This window comes from Agelaius phoeniceus, chromosome 2 (genome assembly GCF_051311805.1).
Source record: "Agelaius phoeniceus isolate bAgePho1 chromosome 2, bAgePho1.hap1, whole genome shotgun sequence".
Lineage (NCBI taxonomy): Eukaryota > Metazoa > Chordata > Aves > Passeriformes > Icteridae > Agelaius > Agelaius phoeniceus.
Window position 1 is genome coordinate 53,198,369 of NC_135266.1, and position 24,200 is coordinate 53,222,568.

Here is a 24,200-nt window from a genome sequence, read left to right on the forward strand (position 1 = left end):
CAGCAGATGGATCTCTGCATCCCCATGATCCTCCATGGGCTGCAGGGGTGCAGCTGCCTCACCATGGTCTGCACCACAGGCTGCAGGGGACTCAGCTCCAGAGCCTGGAGCACATTCTCCCCCTCCTTCTCCACTGACTGCAGGTGTTAATATTATTTCTGATTTGCCCAGCCTTGGCCAGCAGCACGTCCATCTTAAAGTTGCCTGGAATTGGCTTTGCTGGGCATGGAAGAAATTCCAGCAGCTTCTAACAGAAGCCAGCCCTGTACCCCACCCACACTAATAAAGCCTGGCCACGCAAATCCAATACAGCTCCCAAACAAGGGAACTATTTCTTCTCCATAGAAGTGGTTTGATGTGATACAGTAGTCCCTTCTCATTGTCCTTCCCATGTTTCTGAAGAGCTCCTCAAACAATTTGTCCAGCACAATAAACTGGTAGCTAGTATTTTGTTGTGTCTGGTAATACTCTTAAGAGATATGGAAATGCAGAACAGTAGGGGATTCAGCAGAACAGTAGGGGATTCAGCTGCACTTTTGCTGGGCACACAGATGTCCTATGACTGTCTTTTGCCTTACGGTGTTCAAAAAGGAGTTACAAGTATCTTGACTCACAAATTGCTTTTAGGAGGAGATACCATTGTAGAGTATACATTATGCAGGTTTATCTATAGAATGAGCTTACAATAATCACTGGCTTCTTTAATTTTATTTTTTTTTACATAGAAAAGGGATCTCTGAGACCGGACCAATACATCTCTGAGCAAATCTGGTAAAATTAAAAAGTCCTATTTGATATTCTGATTATTTTTTTATCTGGCACTTTTACCTGCTGAAACTCTGGGCAGATCCTGTAGTTGCAGATATGATTCCTGGTAGCAGTATGAAAAGAATAGCTTTTGTTCACAAACAAAACTTTAGCCTTGCTGTTGCAGTAAGAAATCTTAAAGTCCTTATGAAACTCCCTCTTGCCTTTATGCAAGTGATCACTAATAAGAGCCGTGACTTCTGACAGTCCATCTTAGATGGTGCAATTCCACAGGCTATTGATTTTTGAGCATTCAATAAGTAATTTTTAGAGAACCAATTGTGTGAAGTTTTTTTTTCACTCTTACATATGGAATACTTCTGGCTATGCAAGTTATAAATAGCAAAGCAATGTTTCTTTCACTGAAGAACTGGATATATTTTGTTTCTTGGCTATGTATTTTGGATATGTGCCCAATAATAGACACTAAATTAAATTGAACAGGTTCTGGATAAGTTTGTGTGATCAATCCTGCATGAGTGAAAACTGAAAAAAACCTGTTAAATACAACAGGATTTAATATTGCAGTAATGATGAAATTATATGACATTTTCTGGTTAAAGAGTTCTTTATTTGGGGCCAGGGCCTTCAGTGGAATGAAGAAAAAAAGTATTCAAATTGAGTATTTAAGATACCTAAGTACTCGGTAAAGTTTTCTGCTATACACAGTGATATGAATCTGTTGTTTTCTGCACCTCTGTGAATATAATTTCCAGAATGGAGACATTTCTAAATCTAAGCCTCTGTTTACACAGAGAAAAGTGGAATAATTTCAAGTCATGTAAATTAATTATTTCAAAGTACTTCTTGTTGTTCTTTTGTTCAGAATATGGTTTAACTACTGGTTTTACTAACTACTTAACAAGAAAGTTGTAGGAAGCTAAATCTGTGTGTGAAGTTCCTTTTTCCCTGGCATTTTCTCTTTAAATCCTTGACAATACTACTTTAGCTTAAAGGTTTTCATTTCTGCATTCTTCAAATCAGTGGTTTTTTTTCTTGTAAAAGAGGACAATTTTGGAGTCAGATGTTTTCGATTCTCTAGTTTTTATTTCTGTTTACACTGTTTTAATATCCGTGATGGCTCAAAGATTGGATTTTTCTCTACACCTTCAGGCTCTTTAATCATTTCTCTTCTAAGAGCAGGATGCTGTTCTTAGCACTGAAAATAATCTGAACAAATTTGCTAAGGTGGATTTTTTTCCTTTTTTTTTTTTTTAATTATTATGCAATATGCACTCTGGTTTGCTATTTCATTAAAAAACAAAACAACTTTTAAGATTATTGGTTATTTGCAATGTTGATAATTTTTGTGAACCTTTTAGTATTCTCATGCTGCAGTCACCCTTCAGTACCATTGCATTTCCTTATTTCTGTGCTATTAACTAAGTCATTTAAAGTGTTTTAGGCTGGACAACTCCCAAATGTTTGAAATTTACACACTGAGTTCAGGCTTTGCACTTGCCAGCTGAGGAAGATTATTGAAAAAGTCCACCTGGAGTCTGTCCAGTTCACTAATTAGAGGATTTTGAGGCACACAAATGCTAAAAAGGGTTTTGAAAGATTTAGGAAATTTTCAGTCAAATTTGTGTTGGAGTTGCTGCTGAATGCAATCACAAAGCCTCTCACTCCATTTGTGGTTTGATTTGCTTGCACCTAAACAAGAGCAATATATGCAAAGAGAAAATGTGATTTTCATATTGTCATATTGCTAATTGGCCCTGAGCATCTATATATGCCTTTCACAAACTGGTAATTGGTTATAAATGATATTTGCTTTAACTAATTCCTGCTTTAACAAGTTGTTATCTGAATTTAAAGCATTGATTATGCAGACAGAGCATTTATAAGGAAACAGAGATAGCTCCTGAATAGGATAAGTAGCAGGCTTTTTATCTGGGCTTTCTTAGAAAATAAATAAAAGATTAACTTATTGTCTTCTACCGAGCTTATTGCTTGCTATTTTTCCTGATAATATTTAAAATATGCTTTGGTTGTTGATGGCTTGCTTTTGAGCAGTCATTTATTGACTTGCTAAGTGACAGATACACTGAGTTAATGGGTAGAAAGTGTTGCTTATAAATGGTTAGCAGGAAAGAGCAAAATTTGTGGCAAGCACTGCCTAGCAATTCAAGAGCAAGATAGACTAAGCTTATTACAGTGCAATCTTACTTCACAGGACCAGCATAAATTCAATCAGGATCGTTCTCTTCTTCTGACCTGGAAAAGACAGCATTTTGAATAGCGAAAAAGATTCAGGACTAGCATCCTATCTGTTCAAATTTAAGCTGACCTAGACCTACCTCCTGAACTAACAAACAGTATGAACCCATTAAGATCTGCTCATTCCTGTTACTTTCCTTTCTCAGAACTGCTGTTGTCACTTCTAAATTCCCCAGAAGAGAAGAAGAAACATGTCTGTTTAAAACTATCAATGTAATTTATTAGGCATTAATTTATTTCTTGTAAATTACTTGACATTCTAGTTCTCTGGCAATAAAACTAAAGAAATCTGTGTATGGCTACAAACACAAAATGGAAAATAAAAAGAAAAAAAAAGCTGAAATATCTGCCCATTCTAATGAGCTTAGGTCTGTCAGTAGAGTTTTGTGGGAAAGCATCAGTTGATCAACCAAAGATGTGAAAATAAACTTGGATTTCTGATCAACATGGTTGGGATCCAGATTAGATAGGAATGCATATGCAAATTTTGACACTCACAGAATGAATGTGTTTGTTTTATCCAGGAGGAAATATCTGGCATTCAGTACTTGACAGCATAACAATATGACCTGTAAAAGAATTGAGCTGGTGTTTCTTTCTAAATCACCATTTTGTAACTTTTTCTATTGAAGAATCACATTTAATAACATTTTGCCAGTTCAATTTCCTATATACAGGCTCAGGCATATTAGACCTTTGCAGCATAAAAATAAAAATATTAATTAATTTAAACCAACTGAAAATTTTTTGCTATCCAACTTAATGTTACAAAAGTGAATTTACTTATTTTAAATGAATTTTAAGTTAACTTCACTGTACTTAATTTTAAATCATAACTGATTCTGTTAAGTTAGTACCTGTACGTGGCACAGAATAGGTGGTGGGGGAGTGAGATACAGAAGAAGCTGTGTTTGTTCCCTGGGAAATTACCTCCATGTCACCTTCAGTTATGCAGAATTCCAGCTATTTTTAAGGAGTGTTGTGAAGCCTAGTGATTCCTATGACAGAAAGATGGACCAGCCCTTCCTCCTTAAACCTGCTGAGCCCTGTACAGTGACTGTAGGAGACTATGTGGAACACTTTTGTACAAAACATAATTCAGAAGCAAACCACTAGCATGTCTCAATAATTTAGGGTTTTTTATTATTTATATTTTATAACTGCATTTCATTCCGATCTTTAAGAATTATTATTTTTATGCACTTTTCAATTTTTTTTCCCAGCACCAGGAATGTAGACTGCATTTTCTTACACATCTTTCAATATATGTTTTTAATGTTATACCTACTGAATTCAAACCTTGAATAAGGAAACTGTTGTATTATTGTTGTAAATAAAAAATGTTTTTTATGTGTTCTTTTATATTTCTATTTCAATAGAATATATAAAATGAGATTGTTTTGAATTAATTTATAATATTGTTTCATATGCTGGACTAAGATAAGTTGTCTATTGCTCTTCTATTGATTATGTAAATCTTTTGTATATATCTATTGAAGAATAAAAGATTAGCTTCATCTGTTAAATCCTTCATTTACAGCACTACAAGTCATACATATAATCTTAAGGCTTTCAATTGACTCGATCTCATTACTTATTTTTAAAAGAAGAGGGTATCATCTATATTGAGAACTATTGAGAAATTCTAGCATAGTTTCCTAGTTTCTTCAAGGACTAGTGCTTCCTTACACTTTGATTTTTCCACTGCAACACTGAACTGAATAACTTCAAACTAGGAATAGATGGCTATAGAGTGAAAAACAAAACAAAATATTTTTCTCCTGTTTATTTTTCTGGTTTTTTCCCCTTTGAAATATAAACACCATTATCTTTGCAGGCTAAATTCAGTTTAATGACTAAATATTTTGGATTAAAATTAGGTATGTAATTTTTCATTGTGAAAATTATCAGGATTCATTAGAAATTAAATGAAACTCCAATTGACTTTGCTCCCCTTTGGAAAGAAAAATAAATGTGAATTTGAGAAAGTGAACTAGAGTAGGTGCACACAGCCAGTGGAAAGATAGGATTGCTTTTTCCATTTCTCTCCCAATGCAATAAGATTTTTCTATCTTGTACTTCCAGAGATGAGTACAGGGAAAGGATGCATTGATTTACATATGTCAGATTCTAGAAGCTGTGATGGAGTCACCACTTGGTCACATCTTACCAATCTGGAGCTTTTCTGGTTGTTTACAGACTGTCAGGAGCCAGCCACCCCTTGCCACCCCACTGTGACATGGATTCCTGTAGCTCTGAGGAATTCTACCAGGCTGTTCACCACGCAGAGCAAACCTTCAGGAAAATGGAGAGCTACTTGAAGCAGCAGCAGCTCTGTGATGTTATCCTGATTGCTGGGGATCGCAAGATACCTGCGCACAGGTAGGAGATAGCCATAAAGCATTGAAATTACAAAAGTTCATGTTTTAGGTATGTGTATTTCTTAGAACAGTTTTTCCTGTTGCCCCTTATGATTACTTCCTCTTTCTTTAAACACAAATGTAAGTGACTGGAAAAGGTGGGTTTGAAGGTTGGGTCTTTGAACGTAAGGATTTTTTGTACAGCTTTCAAAAGTTCAAGTAGCACTCAACTAGCAAACTGATGGTGAGTATGACTAACAATTCTCCCTGCTGTGATGCTATTCTTATGTGAAGAGAATGTGAATTTCTGAAATGGGATGCTGTACAGCTACACTGAACAGCATTATTTCTAGTTTAAGATCCTGATCCTGTGATAAGTCTATTGTACAGAGTCTCTCAGACACTTATAGTAGAATACTGAATACTTTCTTGCTATGAACTGTGCCTTTCAATGAACTAAAAAATACTTATTTACTTATAATTATTATAAAAATTATTGAACACTCTAATTTCTAAAATTCTGTAAGATTATCTGGTATTAAAGCAGCTGGTATTTATGAAACTTGGTTTTGGATAAAAATTAAACTTAAAATAGTTATTCTTCATTGAGATTTTTGGTCTCAGAAATAGGTTTTCATTTAATGCATAAAAATAAAAATATGGTCCTAGAGTTTAGATTAAAATACAGATAATAATTCAGAATTTCCAGGTGAGCAAGTATTTCTGCATCTGAACTCTGCATAAGGCTGCAAACCAAGGGTAATCTGTTTCCTGCCTGTGTCCTGATTTCTCTGGTGAGATACTAAATTCAGAGCAGGATTATGGTTCCCCAGCAGGAAGTCATAAAAACAGCCAGTGCATTTCTGAACTCAGAAATTAACTTCCTGGTGCAGAAGAATACTCTAAGGGCATCTTAACAACTTGGACCTTACCAAGTTCCTTTTGCCCTGAGTGAATATGGACACAGAGACTATTCCTGTTAAACAAAAGAAGCTGAATAGTCTATATTCCAACTCCTACAACAGTAAGTAAAAGAAAGAAACATGCAATATACAAGACTGCAGAGCTAAAGTTATTTTCCAAATGCTAAGTAAAATCAGACAGAAACTTCAGTATTATATTTAAATAATAGGGTTTTGTTAATTAGTTTCTTTCATTTCCCCTATTATTTTTAATACAGCTGTTCATGTTTGGATGCATACCTTTTAGTAGTAAATTTAATTTCACATTTGTCATTTCAATTCTACAGTGTTCATAAATCCTGAGCTGAAACCATGCCCTAATAAGATTAACCATGAAATAATACCCATAACCTATTTAGATTTTCTAATAAACCTTTGGATACCTTTACATGTGATTTTCTACTTCTCTGTGGTCTGCAGTCAAAATTCCAAATCTCAAATAACTGGAAAAGTTTTGGTAGTGTTTATTCTATGTTTGTTTAGACAGGTGTGTCTGGACAAGCACAGTGAGCCATTTCTTTTACTGTAGTCATTACAATCCTAGAAATTACAGATTTGACTTTCCCTGCTCAAAGCAGGGTCAACTGCAAGGTTAGACCATTGCGGTCATACACAGTTAATTTTTAATTATTATCTCTTCTGGACGTTCCTCTCTTGTTAGCCTGTTCCAGTTTTTATTATCCTCCCTGATTTTTGTGGTGCGGGATGTGTCATCCAGGCAAATTTGCTCCATGATCTTGGTGAGGCAAACAAGTCTATAGGTACCTACATCCTTCTTAGGGATTTACATGGAAATTGACTTTTCCAGTCCTTAGAAACCTCCTGCAATTATCATGATCCATTACAGATAGGAGAGAGTGGTCCTTCAGTAATATTGTAGAGCTTCCTCCAGTATTTGAAGTACTGGAAGAGTACTTTAAACTTGTCCTCAAAACACAACATAATAAATTAAAAAAAAAAAAAAGACTGTGCCAAATGAAGCTTTTTTGAGCAGTGCACAAAATCTTTCAAAAGTCTTACATTTGCTTCCAAGGTATTTACAGAAACCCTTCTTTACTATCAAATCCTTTGCTGTCTTCATCTCTGCCTGATCTTTGGGCCTCTCTAATTCCATTTTTTTACATTGACACAATGTTTCTATATTTCTCCCACATCATTCATCTCTGCTTTCATTTTCCATGAACTTCTGTTGTGCATTTGGGAAGTAAATATTGTTCAGAACTATAGTGGCATTATCAGAGTGAATGAAAATTGTTAATCAAGCAATAATCACATGGGTCAACATAAAATTAAGAGTATGTGTTTGCCATCAATGATTTGGTTGTTTTGAGTGAAGGCAATTTACGTGAATTGCACTGGTTTTAAATAACTGTGTTTGAAATGCTGTATTCTACAGCTGCTGAAGAAACATCAAAAATCCTGTGAAGAGAAGAGCTAAAGTCACTGCAAATGATAAATGAACCTTAATATTTGTGCTGGAGAGTTCATTAAAACTTCCATCTAGGACTGCAGAAATGTTAGAGCATCTCTAAACTCAGACTGTAGTTTAAGACATTTTGATTAGGAATGCTGCACAAAACAAGATAGGAACTCTATGCTGAAGGAAAAAAAAAACCAACAAATATTATATAAGGCTAAAGTTCACCTACTCCTATACAATTAAAACACTCCCATATAACAGAGACTCGATTCAATAAAACAGAAAATTCAGTAAAACTGGAAAATGCAAAGAAGATGTAGAAGGGGAGTTACGTCCTCAGCTTACAGTTCTTACTTCCATTGCCCTTGTTGAGAAACCAAGAAATCTACTTTTGTTGTTGTTATAATATAGTCCAGTATATTTGAGTGTATAATGAGAAATACAAGTTTTTATCTTCTGTTGTCTCTTAATATCAGAGTGTTTTTTTTTTCTTTCCAATACTTAAGAAAAGGATCATGGGGGACTCCCACCATGGCAGAAAAGGTAGTACAGAACTCTTGGAAAATTACCAATAACATATGAAACAAATAAATACTTTAGTAAGGTTACTCAAATCTTTCTACTAGTATTTGAATGACATGTGAAGATAAATTTAATAAAACTCCTTCAACAAAATGCAGTTAGCATTGTCTGTTTCAGTGCTCTGGGTGGTAACAACTTTTTTCAATGCCTTTTGAGTGCTACTGCAGAGGGACAAAGTTAAAAAAAAACAGTAGTAGTAAAATGAGGAAAAAATTAATGGAGAAAGTTTAGCTGAAAGCAAGATGAAAGAATAAAGAACCAGGCAGAAAAGAAAGGAGAGCCAGGCAGAGAAGGAAGGAAAGCCTAGAAGCAGGGAGTAAAAGAAGAAAAATGCACATTAGTCTGAAGATGCACATTATATTCTGAAGACCAGTTTTCTGTCACTAGTCACTAACAGATCCACATGGAAAACATTGATTAAAAGCAGTACAGCCGCTCTATGTTATTCCCAGATGTCTGTAAGGTTTGAGGAACTTCCCATATCATCTGAACTCATCTGGACAGAGTTGTTTAACACAACCCACAGTCTGTGAGTTTAAAAACAATTCATTCAAGTAATATGGTTGGGAAAGAACAACAACAGCAAAAATTCCTGCTATCAGAGGAGCAGCAAGGCAATTTAGATGAGCTTTTAATTTTAACCTTGATCGATAATCTTGATACGAGGGTTTGGGTTGCTGGCAAGTTAAATGGGAGTCAGCAGTGCCCTGGCAGCAAAGGGCCAACCATGCCCTGGGAAGCATCAGGCACAACATCACCAGCCCATCAAGGGGTGATTGACTGTCTCTTCTCTGGGCTGGTACAGCCTCACCTTGAGTATTGTGTGCATTTCTGGGAGCCACAATATATGGACATCACGCTGTTGGAGCATGTCCAGAGGAGGGCATCCAAGGTGGTGAAAGGTTTTGAAGGAAAAATGGATAAGGAGAGCAGCTGAGGTCACTGAGCTTGTTCATCCTACAGAAAAGAAGGCTGAGGGATAACCTCATCACAGTCTACAGCTTCCTTGAGGGGAGCGGCAGAGGGGGAGGTGGTGATCTCATCTGTCTGGTGACCAGGGACAGGACCCAAGGAAATGGAATGAAGTCAGGGGAAGTTCAGATTGGATATTAGGGAAAGGTTCTTCAGCAGAAGGATGGTAAGTTGCTGTTGTAAGGAGCAACAGTCTTCCCAGGGAAGTGGTAAGAGTTCAAGGAGCGTCTAATCATGTGCTTAATCACATGGTTTATTTTTGTTTTAGGAGCCTTAAGGGTCCTTTCCAGCTAGAGATATTTTATTACTGTATTAAACCAGAATACTAATGCTATTACTTTATGGACTGGAAAAAGGTGCAGTAACTGAAATGGACTTTGAAGGGTGAAAGAACCTACTGTTTTACTTTGAAACCATTCTCCCTTGTCTTATCACTACATTACCATATGAAGAGTCCCTCTCCATTTTTTTTAAAGGCTCCTTCAGGTACTGGAAGGCAGCAATTAAGTAATCCCTAAATCTTCTCTTTTCTAGGCTGAAAAAGCCAAATTCCCTCAGTCTTTTCCTATGGGAGAGGTGCTCCATCCCCCTAATCATTTTGGTGACCACTATTTTGGTGACTCTCTCTAAGAGGTAGATGTCCTTCCTATGCTGTGAATTATGCCAATATTTATTGAATGTGAGATTTTCTTCCTTTCAGAACTCAGAGCTTAAAATTTCAGTTTTTTAAAATAAATAATACTTATGAATGCATATATATGTCTCTATATATATATATGCATACTTTCACAATGCCATCTGTCAAAAGTTAAATGAAAATTAAAATGTAGTGTGGAAAAATTCCAGATATTATCATTTTTCCCCTAGAATCTTTGTAAATGAAAGCTGTTTGCGTGCAGTACTCCAGGTGGGGTCTCACCAAAGCAGAGTAGAGGGGCAAAATCTCCTCTCTTGCCCTGCTGGTCACCACTGCTTTGATGCAGCCCAGAACATGTTTGGCTTTCTGGGCTGTGAGTGCACATTCCAGCCTCTCATCCAGAAGCATCACCGAGACAGTCTCAGCAGGGCTGCTCTCTGTCCATTCATCCCTCAGCCTGGATTGATACTGGGGGTTGCCCTAACCCAGGTGCAGCAGCTGCACTTGGTCCAGTTAAACCTCATGAGATCCTCATGGACACAGTTCTCAAGAATATTCAGCTCCTATGTGTATTAGCATAATATGCAGGGAGAAAAAATAGTGTCTTGACTATGATTTTTTAGTTCAAATAACATCTGATATTCTACTCAGTTGGCAGTAAAATATTGTAAGAGTTTTCTTAAAGATTTTAAGTGATCAAGGTTTGTCTGCTTCTTTTAATTAAATGCATCATCAGTGGTTAGGCAATTCTCTATCAAAAGCGTACATGAAAACAGTTGTGAAAGTAGCAAAGAAATATTCTATAATAAACTAAAATAAAACCCGATATCCTGGGAAAAAAGGTCACAACCCTAATCAGTCCAATGGGTTACTTGTAAAAGAAACCACAAATTGATCAGGCTGAAATTAGTTGTAAAGAGAAAGATGTCTCTTAATCTGGAAAAAACCTTTCTGGGTACACAAACTCATTTTAAGCCATGAGTTACCTGCTGTGAGTCTCAAGGATGAAAGAGTTTATTATGTATTCTCACTGCCAGATCCAAAGTTGAAAAGGTGACATCCTCAGCCACCTGACCTTTCTTGATTAATAGGTCAACATGCCTTTAAACCAGGATTTAAGGCTGTTTGGAGTCTTCTAATCTACAAAAAGCAGCAGATCATTACAAATTAATTGATCTCTTTGATTTCTCACTTTTGATCTTCCATCTCAACCCTGGAATACAATAAAGAGTTACAAAAGGTGTCACCTTTCAGAATTAAGTGTAATTAGCAAGTTCCTCTCTCTTCAGTTCAACTTGCAGAGCACTTCCCAAGGTAAAACTTAGTGTTGTGAAACTTCATCTTTTGGTTATAGTAAGTTGATGAAATAGCTGACTCAGTATTTCTGTTAATATTGATTAATATAAGACACTTAAAAAAGTAATCCTGTTTTTTTTTATCACTATGTTCAAAAGCTTGTCTTGATTCTGTAGGTGAGCTGCTACATCACAGAACCTTTCTGCTCATTTAAGCCATCTTCTTTGATAGGTGGTACAAACCAGTAGGGATAAACCTCTAAGAAAAATGGGTAGTGCTGAGTACCTGACATGTGACTTATTTCTTTTAATTTTTTTTCCCACTTTGGACTGGCTCTTGTGTGTTCCTGTGGACTGAATGCTCCTTTGCAGCTGAAATCCATTAGATAACATCTTTTATTTTCCTCACACAAACTGTGGAAAATCACGTATTTTTATAGAAATTTGTGAAAGAGATTTAATACTTCTGTTATTTATTTTCTGCCCTCCCTCTGTTGTTTTTTGTTTGTTTTAAATTTGACCATATATATACAGTAAGATTATATAATAGGTAACTGCTGAACATAAATCATGTGAATCTAAAATACAAGATATTACCATTTGAAAATATTTCCACATTGATCATTAACTGGTGTATTAAAATTTCTGTTCATTCATTTGTCCTTTCTTTTTTTTTTTTTGATGCAGCCAAGGGTTTTGGTCTTGCTTTTGACAAGTGATCAAATTGAATATCCATAGCTAAATGTAAATGATGGCTGGTAAATCTGAAGCAACAGCTAATGCAAAATAAAATTAAATTAAATCTCCATGAATGAAATGGTCTGAAATGAAAATCTCCATCATATACCTAAATTACATTTCTGCTATCTGTGAGAATTTTTATCTCATATACAATCATCACATTTTTCCTTTCTGTGATTTTTGTGATGCTTTTATTGAAGCATCAATGAACAATAAAGTTACTTATAAGTGGTCAGAAAAAGTACTAGAAGAAGATTTACAGATATAATATATAAATGAGATAGAATAAATAAGCAAATGTAGAAGTAAACGTTCCTCAATGATGAAAAAATAGTAAATTAGAAGTTTCTAGTGGCAGCACCAAAGTCTATTTCTAAGTTCATGTTTTTGTAGTCATCCATTGACATTTAGTCATTGCATAAATATAAATGTGAATTGTTTATGAATTAGGATGTTTGCTTCTAAAATTCATGATTGCTGGATTTGAGCACAACATGAAAAGTGATAAAAGTGCTATACCTATTTATTAATTCCCCAACTGTTGTAGTGTATTTCTATATTTTGTAATACTTTGAAGTAGTTTTGTTTTGTATTCCCATATTTTTCCCAAATGGTTTATCCTAGACTATACCCCCCTCCCTTTACCTGTGTTATCCCTCTCCCGGTATGAGATCATCCCCAAACCCCCACCCTGGCTCTCTGTCAATCACTCAGATCCCATCCCCTCCATCCAGAAGTTTCGGTCCAGGTCGTTGAGTGATCAGCCAGAGGCCAGGGGTCAGCCCCCCAGGCCTTGCCCCATACGCTGTCCTATATGTCTATCCCCCAGCACCCATCCCTTAGGGTCACTCATTGGTTGGTAAAATGTTATCTACTTTTGGTTTCCACCTCCCTTTAAATGTGAGCTTGGCACATCTCCCGGGGCTCTCGGCAGGAGGCCCCTGAGGTGCAGGAGCTCCTTTGGGACTCCTAATAAAACCTTGGATTAACCCCTGCTAAGAGTCGGCCCTTTCTCTTCTACCGATGTCTCTGGTGTCTCTTGTGCTGCACAGGCGCCCAGCCCAGGTGCCCTCAGCACCCTCGGGGCACACACAGACAGTGTCTCCCTGCCAGCCCAGGTGCCCTCAGCACCCTCGGGGCACACACAGACAGTGTCTCCCTGCCAGCCCAGGTGCCCTCAGCACCCTCGGGGCACACACAGAGAGTGTCTCCCCCCAGCCCAGGTGCCCTCAGCACCCTCGGGGCACACACAGACAGTGTCTCCCTGCCAGCCCTGGTGCCCTCAGCACCCTCGGGGCACACACAGACAGCGTCTCCCTGCTGTCAGCCCAGGTGCCCTCAGTACCCTCGGGGCACACACAGACAGTGTCTCCCTGCCAGCCCAGGTGCCCTCAGTACCCTCGGGGCACACACAGACAGTGTCTCCCTGCCAGCCCAGGTGCCCTCAGTACCCTCGGGGCACACACAGACAGTGTCTCCCTGTCAGCCCAGGTGCCCTCAGTACCCTCGGGGCACACACAGACAGTGTCTCCCTGCCAGCCCAGGTGCCCTCAGCACCCTTGGGGCACAGACAGTGTCTCCCTGCCAGCCCAGGTGCCCTCAGTACCCTCGGGGCACACACAGACAGTGTCTCCCTGCCAGCCCAGGTGCCCTCAGTACCCTCGGGGCACACACAGACAGTGTCTCCCCGCTGTCGGCCGTGTCGGGGCTGCCCCCCGGTGTCTGCCGACTCGGGACTGGCCAAGGACTCCTGAGAGGCTCGCAGAGGGACAGAGACACACTCATCATTAGAGGCATAGATCATATATATGTCTTCAGTCTGCCCTACTTGCTGGTAAAATGTAGCAGCATAAAGCACTGTAAAGTTATGAAGTGAATTCAAGCTTCGTATATTTTACTTAGCTATTGGGGTGAGCTAAGAGAGCAAAGGCAATCAATTACCATGGTGGCTGATAAGAATTAACTTGTTTATCTTCCCTATTTTTTTAAAATAATAATTTGCCCTGAGCAAACTGGCTAACAATATACAAAAGGCTAATTGTTGTTCTCTTGGTTTCCAAGTTCTCCAGTTGTGATGGTAATGTTTTTTTTTTAATATGTTTGTATATCATGTTTTCAAATTAATCCAGAAATGTGACCATCTTTATGGAAGCACATGGTACACTATTTATGGCTGTACCACACTTCTAATCTCAAGATCATCTGTGAATATTCAGTCCTAAAAAAATAAAAATTTCACTGTAGATGGTATTTGGAAGAATACCTTAACTTAAAGCCCCAGTAATTAAAGTCGTACTTGATACTGCTGTGGTATTGATTTATCTGTATCAGATTCCTAAACAACAAGCTACGAGCATTTTGTAGATATTTTCAGAATATTTTCAAAATATTTTCAAAATACTTTCCTTGGACATGTTTATTAACAAAAACATTGTATTACACAGTGATTTTATTACATATTTTTAGTGAGTAGCATGTTAAGCTACTAACAGTTTAGTAGATTATATTTAGTAAGTTTATAGATTGTCTAAAGTCACGTGCTATTATTAAAAAGTTTATAACAAATAAGCCTTTAGGAACAAAGAAAAGTACCTCTGGATTATGAAATGCCTGTCATTATGAAATTGATGATTTGATACTGAGAGATTATCTTGTTAACAGTTGGGACATCTGCATGATTGGAAGATTATTAGAAAGACTGAGTGCTAATTTCTATGTCTGTTTTATAGTCATATGCTAAAGTATCACTTGCTTCATATCACAGGAGGCAAAACCACATTAGAATCAAATGTCATTCTGTATTTTGCTTCCAATGTGCAATAATAATACATTCCTCCTAATAATTTTTAAAGAAGTTTATAAATATCTGACATTTATCATATATATATCCAAGCAAATTACACCACTTTCTTACTTTTTCTGCAGACTTGTCCTCAGTTCTGTCTCTGACTACTTTGCTGCCATGTTTACAAGTGATGTTTGTGAAGCCAAGCAAGAAGAGATCAAAATGGAAGGCATAGACCCCAATGCGCTGTGGGACCTTGTTCAGTTTGCATATACAGGTATTGTGATGCATACATTACATATACTTCCTATAGAGGCAGATGTTGATATTTTTGTTTGCTACTTTCCAATCAACTATATTTTTTTATAAATATTTTTATTTTTAAACATAATAATCCAAAAATGTTTAATTACTATTTCTAGGGATGAATTCAAAATATTATCTCTTATCTCCAAACTGTTCAATATTTCAGACTTGTCAAGTTCAATAGGATAGTCAAGAAAATTATATACTTTTCTTGGTTTTCAAATACTTAAAAGGAGTGCCTCATACCCTCATAAATCAAGTTATGTAAGATCACTGAAGGAACAGTTGTACTTTTTTAAGAATAATCCTGTATTGCTTTTTTAATCAAATCTCAGTATAAATAGTTGCATAAATCTTTAAAATTTTGAAAGAAAGAAAAATTGAAGTTTGAATAAGAAAATGTTTTAAAAGGTTTTATTATGAGCCAGATATTTTCACTTTCATTTCCCTTCATATGCTGGTACTCTGTTTTGAAGTGTAAACTTATGAATAACTCACAATACAGAGTTAATAACTCAAAGCTCTCTTCTGAATAGTTTTTATATTTTAATGCATTATAGATTTGGGATTTATACTTCTTAAACAACTTGTTATGCACATTTTAACTGAAGTGCATTAATCTGAAAGAAAGAATGCTAATATTACAAAATAAGGTAATTAAAAGAGTGGAACTGCCTATAAGATTTGCCTTGAATCACATGAGTATAAAATATATACTATTTTCTATTTGTTTCCTAAAAGATATCCTTATATTGTTTAAATTAGCCATACTTTATAATGATTATTCTATTGTATATTTGATTTAGATTCAATTTTAAATAGATACCCCAAACCCTGAAGTTTTAATCTGTTTTAAAAACACATATAATAATTTAATCACAAGTTGCTGTTCGCTTTGTAGTTAATCAGGATATGTTCTGGGGTTTTTATGACATAATAGCTTTACCATCTTAATAGAAAACAGAAACGGCAAATAAGCATAATTTAAGCTAAAAATACTCTTTTGGAGAATAATTTTAGAGAAATAAATGTTCTAGGAGTGTAAGACAGTGATTTAGGTAGTACTCTACATGTTAAAAGGGTAATGCCAACTCCCTTCAGCTGTGGCTTTGCCACTGAGGAATGTGCATCGTCTCGAGGGTTTCAAGCTAGGGATCCATGAAATGAAATAGTTCAATAAGAAGGATAAAATCTGATTCCTTGGTGAGTGAATGGCACAGGAATTCTGGGGCAAAATCAAGACTACCTTGGCACAGAACAGCAAAAAGACTATGGGTAATGTTAAATTGTTTTGTAGGAGGGAGGTTAAAGATAGAGGAGGTAAGAGAAGGGACAGTGTTGTTCCCCTGAAAAGAAAATTGTGAAAATCCTGAAGTACTGTATTGTTCTTTTGCTTCAGTTTTCACTAAAATATATCACCTGGAAAGATACAAAAGAGTTGTTGACAGCAAGAGATAGTGTGTAGGTGTAGATTAGGGAAAGAAGGAGATTCAAAAGAAAGGTGGTGAAAAAAGATAAACACTTTCAAGATGAATGAAGCTATATAAGAACTTTATGGTTATCTTTGAGAACTTTGGAGACTGGATGAAGCAATGAAAACATAGAAGAAGCAAACTTCTGTTTACCAAAAATGTTTAAAATTTTCAGCTCCTTTATGTTCCTTCATTCTCTTTGCAATGTGATGTACTTGGGTCATTATATGAGATGTAAAACTAAAAAGCTTCTTTTTGGTGTAAGGTAAATAAGGGCCAGCTTTCACAAATGAATGAAAAGGGAACTCCACAGCGAGTATAATTTGCATGTTTTCTAATTTGCCTCATATGAATCTGCATCTGTAATATTCATTCAAACAGTCACACAGTCCAAACTGCCTCAGAAATGGCAACATTATGTACTATTGTAACATCACCTTGAAGAAATAGAAACTTAAGAGGATAACCAAGATCTCTAATGTCTTTCACTAGCAGTGGTAAAACACCATTATTCTTTTTTTCTAACTCATTTTGGAGACCAAATAAGACTTTAAAATGCCTTAAGTTTACACTTGCAAGTTTCACAAATACTTAATAACAATAGAAGAGTGATGAGGGTTGGGAAACGTGAGACAATTTTACATGCTAAAAGATTAAATATATTGGATACCGTAGATAATTCTGGGTTTGATTACTCTGTCTTGCATTTCTCTTCCATCAGGTTCTTTATCCTGATTTATTCTTATTTATCCTTATTTATTCTTAGCTTGTGTCCTTGTCTTCTGGAGTTCATGTGGCATTATTTCTTTCTGTATTCCTTTTCTCTGCATCAGATATCTTAGCAGACACCTAAATTTTGTAGCTACAATTATCCTAATAAATTAAACAACACTGGGGAAGGCTTGCAGGCACTGGAACACAATTGTCTCTATTGATCCTGGAAGTTGTGGCCAAATCCAAATAGTAGTCTCTCTAACATATGGTGGGTATACCTTGGATACAGAGTTTATCATTAATGTGGCTAACCTTGCACAGAGGGTAAGGGCATTCAAAAGTGCTATGGAGAATTTAGTGATAATTCACGTGATTTGTGAATTCCTAGAAAATAGTCCCGAACTTATTCAGTTTATTGAAATTAAATATAGTCTAGGCTTCTCAGTTAATCACTCTGTTTTCCCTTGACCTTCCCAGAGCAAAACCCTTTTTTTTCTCATTTTGTTTCCACCATCTCATATGATTTATCTATATTCATAGTTTCTTATCTCCTTTCTTGCACTCTGATTCCTTATTTACAACAGTCTTGTGCTGCATGGATGTGGACAAGTGGAAATTTAAGAAAACAGCCAGTGTTTCGATATCCAGAAGCACAGAAGCCAACAGAAATTCCCTTTCAGACTTTTGATCTCTAGTTGGGAGCATACACCTGTCTAGACTTAGGCAGAATATCAGGAGAATCTGGCTGCCAAATTCCAATTACTGATTGCATGTGTGATAAAGTTTTCAGCAACTCATGTCTGTAACCAGTTTAGCTCTTTATTGTTTTACTTCAGGAATAGAAAACAATTTTGAGAAATGGGCAGTTATTTACTCCTATTTTCTTTTTCCTGTCACTACCTTCCTGACTCAAGGAGCTTAAGAAAAAAAATCACTGATAGTTGCTGCTGTTATAGAGGAGGTTTTCCCTGGGGAAAACTGAACAAATCAGAAAAAACACAGATGAACATGGACTTGTTTGCAAAAATGTAGAAGTTAAGAATATTACAGTGCAAATATGTCTAGATGTGATTTAAAAGATGGAACCGTTTCCACATCTTGTTATCTGTAATTCAGTCAAGTTTATATTTTTTTATAATCTAGTGAAATGATTGCATTTTTACCTGTGAATCATACATACTAAGCAGGAGGTAAAGAAGGATAAAATATATGCATCTATGAAAAGCATTATTATTGGTGAAGATATCTTAAACTGATATCAGACCCTCCACCAATAATCTAATATAAGATCTAATACAGTTGCAAAATATCAGAATTAAAGTTCATCAAAAGGGAGATTTTTTACACCAGACACATGAAGAAAAGTAGTTCTGGGGTGCATCAGGCACAGCATCACCAGCTGAGCATGGGAGGGGATTGTCCTTCTCTGCTCTGCACTGGGGTGGCCCCACCTAGGGTCCTGCGTGTGGTTTTGGGCACCACAATATTAAGAAAAACATTAAATTATTACAGAGTGTTCAAAGGAGGGCCACGAGATTTGTGAAGGGGCTTGAGGAGCAGCTGAGTTCACTTGGTCTGTTCAGCCTTGAGCAGACTGAGGGGAAGACCACATAGACCACATTGCAATCTACAACTTCCTCATGAGGGGAAGAGGAGGGGCAGGCAATGATCCCTTCTCTGTGGTGCCCAGTACAGAACCCAAGGGAATGGCCCACAGCTGTTTTAGGGGACATACAGACTGAATGTTAGAAAAAAGTTCTTCACTCAGAGGAGATTGGGCACTGGGAGAGGCTCCCCAGGGAAGTGGCCACAGCATCAAGACTGACAGAGTTCAAGAAGCATTTGGACAGTGCACTCAGGCACATGGTGTGTCTCTTGGGGTTGGTCTTGTGCAGGGCTTAGAGCTGAACTCAGAGATCCCTGAGGGTCCCTTCCAACTCAGCTTACTCTGTGATTCTGTGGTTCTGTACACAAATAGATTTCTAAATAATTGGTGAGGTAGAATTACAAGGTGACCAGGAGAGCATTAAGTCTTGTACAGCCTTGATTAGAGCAGCTCCTGAGTGAAGGCATCTGCCAATCTAAGAGTACTAACAGGAAGACAGAAAATTAGACAACCAAAAGTACTGATTTAAAGATAATAAAGGATGTTGAAGTTTCTGTGAAGGTTCAATGTGAATAATTATGTAATTTTAAAGTTATGTGATTAATGTACCTGTAAAGCAGAATTTTATTAAAGCTGAAAAAATTGGCATGTATTAAAATATATTCTATAAACTCCATGTTAGGACAGTCTTGGGGTTGTTTTGGAAGTGTTTTAGGATTTGTATATATATATATATTTAACTTGCATTTTTTGTAAACAAATTAATAATGTAGTAACTACATTTTGTTTTATCTGAAATATGCACAAAGTTTTCTAATGACATAGCTACATTATAATGTAATTATGGCTTGTGTAATTCAAATTATGTAGATGATGTGAATTTATTAGAAAAAACACTCTATCAAAATTATATGCTTCTTGTTCTATACATATGATCACAAGGATAGATCAAAACAGCTTTACCACTGTTGTTTGTAATGGATATATTTGACCAGTCAAAAATATGTGACTTCATTAATCTATCCACACTTTGCTGCATTTTTTTGGTTTATTCAAATAGACAAAGTATGTTTTGTCTGTGATAGAGTAGAACTGTAACTTAATAGGAAACAAACCTCCCTCTTTTGCATATCTACTCCTTGTGAGCCAACTGATGAAATCAGAAGCCAACACAGACAGCTGCAATGGCTATGCAGAAAGTATGTTTCATTTTTCAAGCAGCAAGATGATTGATAGCAAAAAAATCTATGATTGAGATCTTAGTGCCCTGGGATAGATGGATGTGTAATCTTTGATCTTTTAAGAATTCAATGTAGCAGTTACACAGATGAGTGTTTCTTCACCTTGTTTTCTTAGGTAATGCTTCTTTCTTGATCTTAAAACTTGAGTTTTCATTATTTTCATTTTTACTTCAATAGTTCAGAGAAGACTGAAACTATACATTGATATTCTGTTGTTTTTCTGCTATTGGTGACTGTGGGAGACCTCCTTTGAAGATACGAAAGAGCTGTGAAGTTACTATAGATTTCCTATATCGGGAAATCTAATTAGCATCGGAATATCTAATTAGCATGCATTCACAACAATGATCAGAAGAGTAGGTTGGTGCTTTCATACTGTTAATGAAACTGGAAAAGCAAAACCCATTTAAGCAATAGAAAACTAAAAATCCTTGATTTGTTTATACACCTCTGAAAAAAAAATAGAGATTATTTCATACATGGAGGAGGTTCAAGCCCTACTGTATAGCTTTTAATTAAACTTTATTTGGGAGAGTCTTTAATTAAAGTACTGTCAAGTGCCTTTGTCAGTGTTATACCTAATAGCACACACAGGGCAGACAGCAGGGATGTAGCAAGTAGGAACTTGCCTTTAAGCACAAGGACCCTTAGGTTCTTGCAGCAGAGAAATGATATTAATTATATATCTCAAGGAGATTTTTTTCTTGGTTTTGGTTTGGGGACTTTTTTTAAATTTTTTTTTAATTGGTGAAAGCCAGTTGTCTATGTGAACAAACATTGTAGACAATTCATCAGTACTTTTGGCTTGTGCCAATTAATAGTGTCAAGAGTCCAGGGGTTATCAGAGCTACTGGATTGTGCTACAACATGCTGTTTGAATGTGACTGCCATTGTTTGAGGATGGCAGTGTTTGGAGTAAAACTGAGGCCATTTCATTCCCTTTTACCTCAGTGCTAGAGGGAAGTCCCAGACAAGCTTAACTCAATGGATACAATGTAGAGTGTTTTATTAAAAGCTTGTGCTAAGATTTTAAGATTAGTAGTGCCTGGATTTTAGGTACTGGTGGCATTTTTACAGTGTTTCAGGTTACTCTTCACTATCTCAGTATATATTGATCACATTGAGAAGTGGAGCTACCCTGATATTATAAAGGTCTTTGCCTCTACCTCTGTGTCATGTTGAGCTTGTTCAAGAGTTATTTGTTCTGTAGTATCATGTTAGAGATCCCTCAAAAGGTGGACCATGTCTAAGTAGCATTTTTTGAAGGAGACTACTACTAGGAGACTACTGCTGCTGTCCCACTGCGTTTTCTCTGCCATGTATTTGATGGTTGACTTTGCACTTGCAGAGAATAGGCCCTTAAATTTCCATTAATTTTGGCTGGAATATCATTTGTTCCAGGAAATCTGGGATGAGTGATAAAAGGACAAATTAAGGTAAGTGAATTGATCTGAAAGACTTTGTCAGCTGTTGTATAACGGAGAGTACGGAAAAATGGTCACATATCATATTAGGTGCTCATAGACATTGAATAAACTTAACTTCTGGATATGGAGGATCCCCTGTGAAACTCTCTTCTAGAAGCAGATACTTGTCATGATACATGTCATACTTTTCAGGAGTCAATAAAGAGGGTGTTGCAAAGAGAGTTATCCAAGAAACCTTCTTTATCAGGGTTGCTCCAGTTTAGGAAGTAGGAAGTGGTAGTGATGGCACAATCTGTAGAGCCATAATTCAGATTATCTGTCCATGGATGTTTCACACTGACTACACTTCAAAGTTCATATGTACCTTTGCTCCAGTTACATTTCAGATTGACATTTTCATATATAGTGTTCCTCATAAGATCCTTATTTATGCATCAGAATTAAATTCTCAGCTATACTGTCCATGTGTACAATGCAAGAATCTTTCAAAATTCCTTAATGTAACTGTAGGTTCAGATTGTTGTCTTCTGTCCTCTGTGAATGTCAGCCTGCTTGGATAAAAATACCTTCCTTCACAGAATATTTTTCTGATCCTAAAACAAGCTGTGGCCTTTCACATAATTCAGGTCTGTAGGAAAGAACTTCAGAGACCCATTTATCGTAAAGAACTGCAGAGACTGACTGCCCCCTCAATTTTATTTTTTTTTTTTTTTAGCCAGTCTCTGAGGATTTTGTTTCCATCTGGAGCAGATATTTTCCATTCCTGTCACTGAAACGCAAAGTCCTTGCTCATTCCTGGAGCTCTACACTACACTCCAATGAATTGTTATTCTTCCTTTTACCCAGGATACTTCATTAACGGACAGAATTGGCAATTATGTACCAGGAACCAGCTGTTGTCTCATTCTTTTGGCAAAGTATCTGAGAATCGCTTAGGAAAGAGCTCTGAATTGGTTATCCATAAATTTTGAGTATTCAGAATTATCTAGAATATTATGGGAGATAGATAGTGACTATGTTTCCTCGTACTATGATGCAATCTGCTATTCCAGAGAAGTCAATAAAAATAAATTCAGGCAGACGCAGGGAAGCAATGAGTATGAAGGGGAAGAGCACATAACTGGGTGCATTTCAGGGTGCATATTTAAAGCTGTCTCTTGCTAGGCTCAAAGTTCTTCATCTCCAAAGAGAGATTAAAACGAGCACTGAACATTAATACAGGACATGGCTGGAAAATGAGTGTTCCTTTGAATGGAGTAGCATCCCTCTATGCTGCCATCTGGCACATGCCAGCCTGTTACTTAAATGGCATCAGTGAAGTGATTGGACAGGCTGCTGTAGGATGGTCTGCCTCTTTAATGTGTTTCTTTCTGGAGCTCCTACACTGGAGATATGTACCTGTATCCACGCTCCTGAGCTCAGCTGTGTATCTCCAGTTCCAAAACAAACGAAAAAGAATCATGAAAATTGCAATGATAGTTTGTGAAAGAGGTCCTCACCTTTCAGGTGTTTACTCCTGCTCCTGCATTGTAAAACACCTTCACTGCCTTTCTGCTCTGTGTCCATCTGACAGCACCTGTGATGAAATGTAGCCTCCGAGCAGGATGTGACTGGAGTGCTCACATTTTCCAGCAGTGCCAGCCCAAAGAAAAGTAGATTTCATTAGGCTGTAAGGTAGACTCATAAGCAAAAATCTTTTCTTGACAATTAATGCCTCCATTTCTGTAACTTTTTGTTCTCTAAGCATGGATTTGAACTGCTCTGTGCTGTAGCACAAGCTGCCAAATCATTGCCTGAGAAGAAGCTTATCTGGCAGAGGTGAGTGTTCCTGCTTCTGAGCTAGCTTCAGGTGTGGAAAATAAAATACTGCTCCTTCAAACCTGAAAGCTGAGCTCCTTTGTCCTTGAGACTTTTTTTTTCTTTTTCTTTTTTTTTTTTCCACCAGAGGCTAAATCTTGATTGTGTTCAGTGTAATAGAAAGGTTGTATCTCTGCAAGAAGTACTCAATATTTGGTACAAGTCTTGTGGAATGAAACTTCCCCCCCTTCTCAAGCTGAAGTTTGCTTTTGTTTACAAACATAAATTCCTGGAGTGCCTTTTGGTATGTGCAGCATGATGAGCAGACATGCAGTCTGGAAACAAACATAAGTACTGAAGTCCATTGACTAAAAGCAGTTAAGAGAAACTAAGGCCTTATAGAGTAAATGAGGTTTTTGAAATAATTCTTGTCATCTCCCAGCTTATTTTGTGAATGGGTGCAAAATTTGTGCTGCTTGAAATTTAATTAGTAAATGTTGTTTATATTTATGTATTTTTTGAGGTAACTTTTATCTTGGGGTTTTTTTTCTTGGTTCTAAACTGTGTTTTTATTCCTCTATTTATATACATAATTCCATATTTATATATATAATTCCAAATGCAATGCCTGTATATTAGCCGAATTACTGGTGACAAAATTGCTAACATAATGGTCATCTGTGCAAGTAGAAACTAGTAATATTTAGCATAAAATCCCAAGAATGATGTTCATATTTTAACAATATTTCTATAACTAATGGAAAAACATATCTTGTATCTCAGAGTACTAACATATCTTTCTTCACAGTAGATAAAAAGGTTTTATTATGATGAGGTTCATGGCTAAAATGATTTG

General features: G+C 36.7%; 1 protein-coding gene across 2 annotated transcripts in view; it reads left to right on the plus strand.

The window, feature by feature from the left end:
* Positions 1–24,200, plus strand: part of KLHL1 (kelch like family member 1) — a 192,517-nt gene that overhangs the window by 53,176 nt on the left and 115,141 nt on the right. For both annotated transcript variants that reach the window (XM_077173631.1, XM_054628243.2), the window contains exons 2-3: positions 5,227–5,409; positions 14,922–15,058. In XM_077173631.1, coding sequence (XP_077029746.1) covers positions 5,227–5,409; positions 14,922–15,058 — 320 coding nt within the window. The remainder of the gene's footprint in view (positions 1–5,226; positions 5,410–14,921; positions 15,059–24,200) is intronic.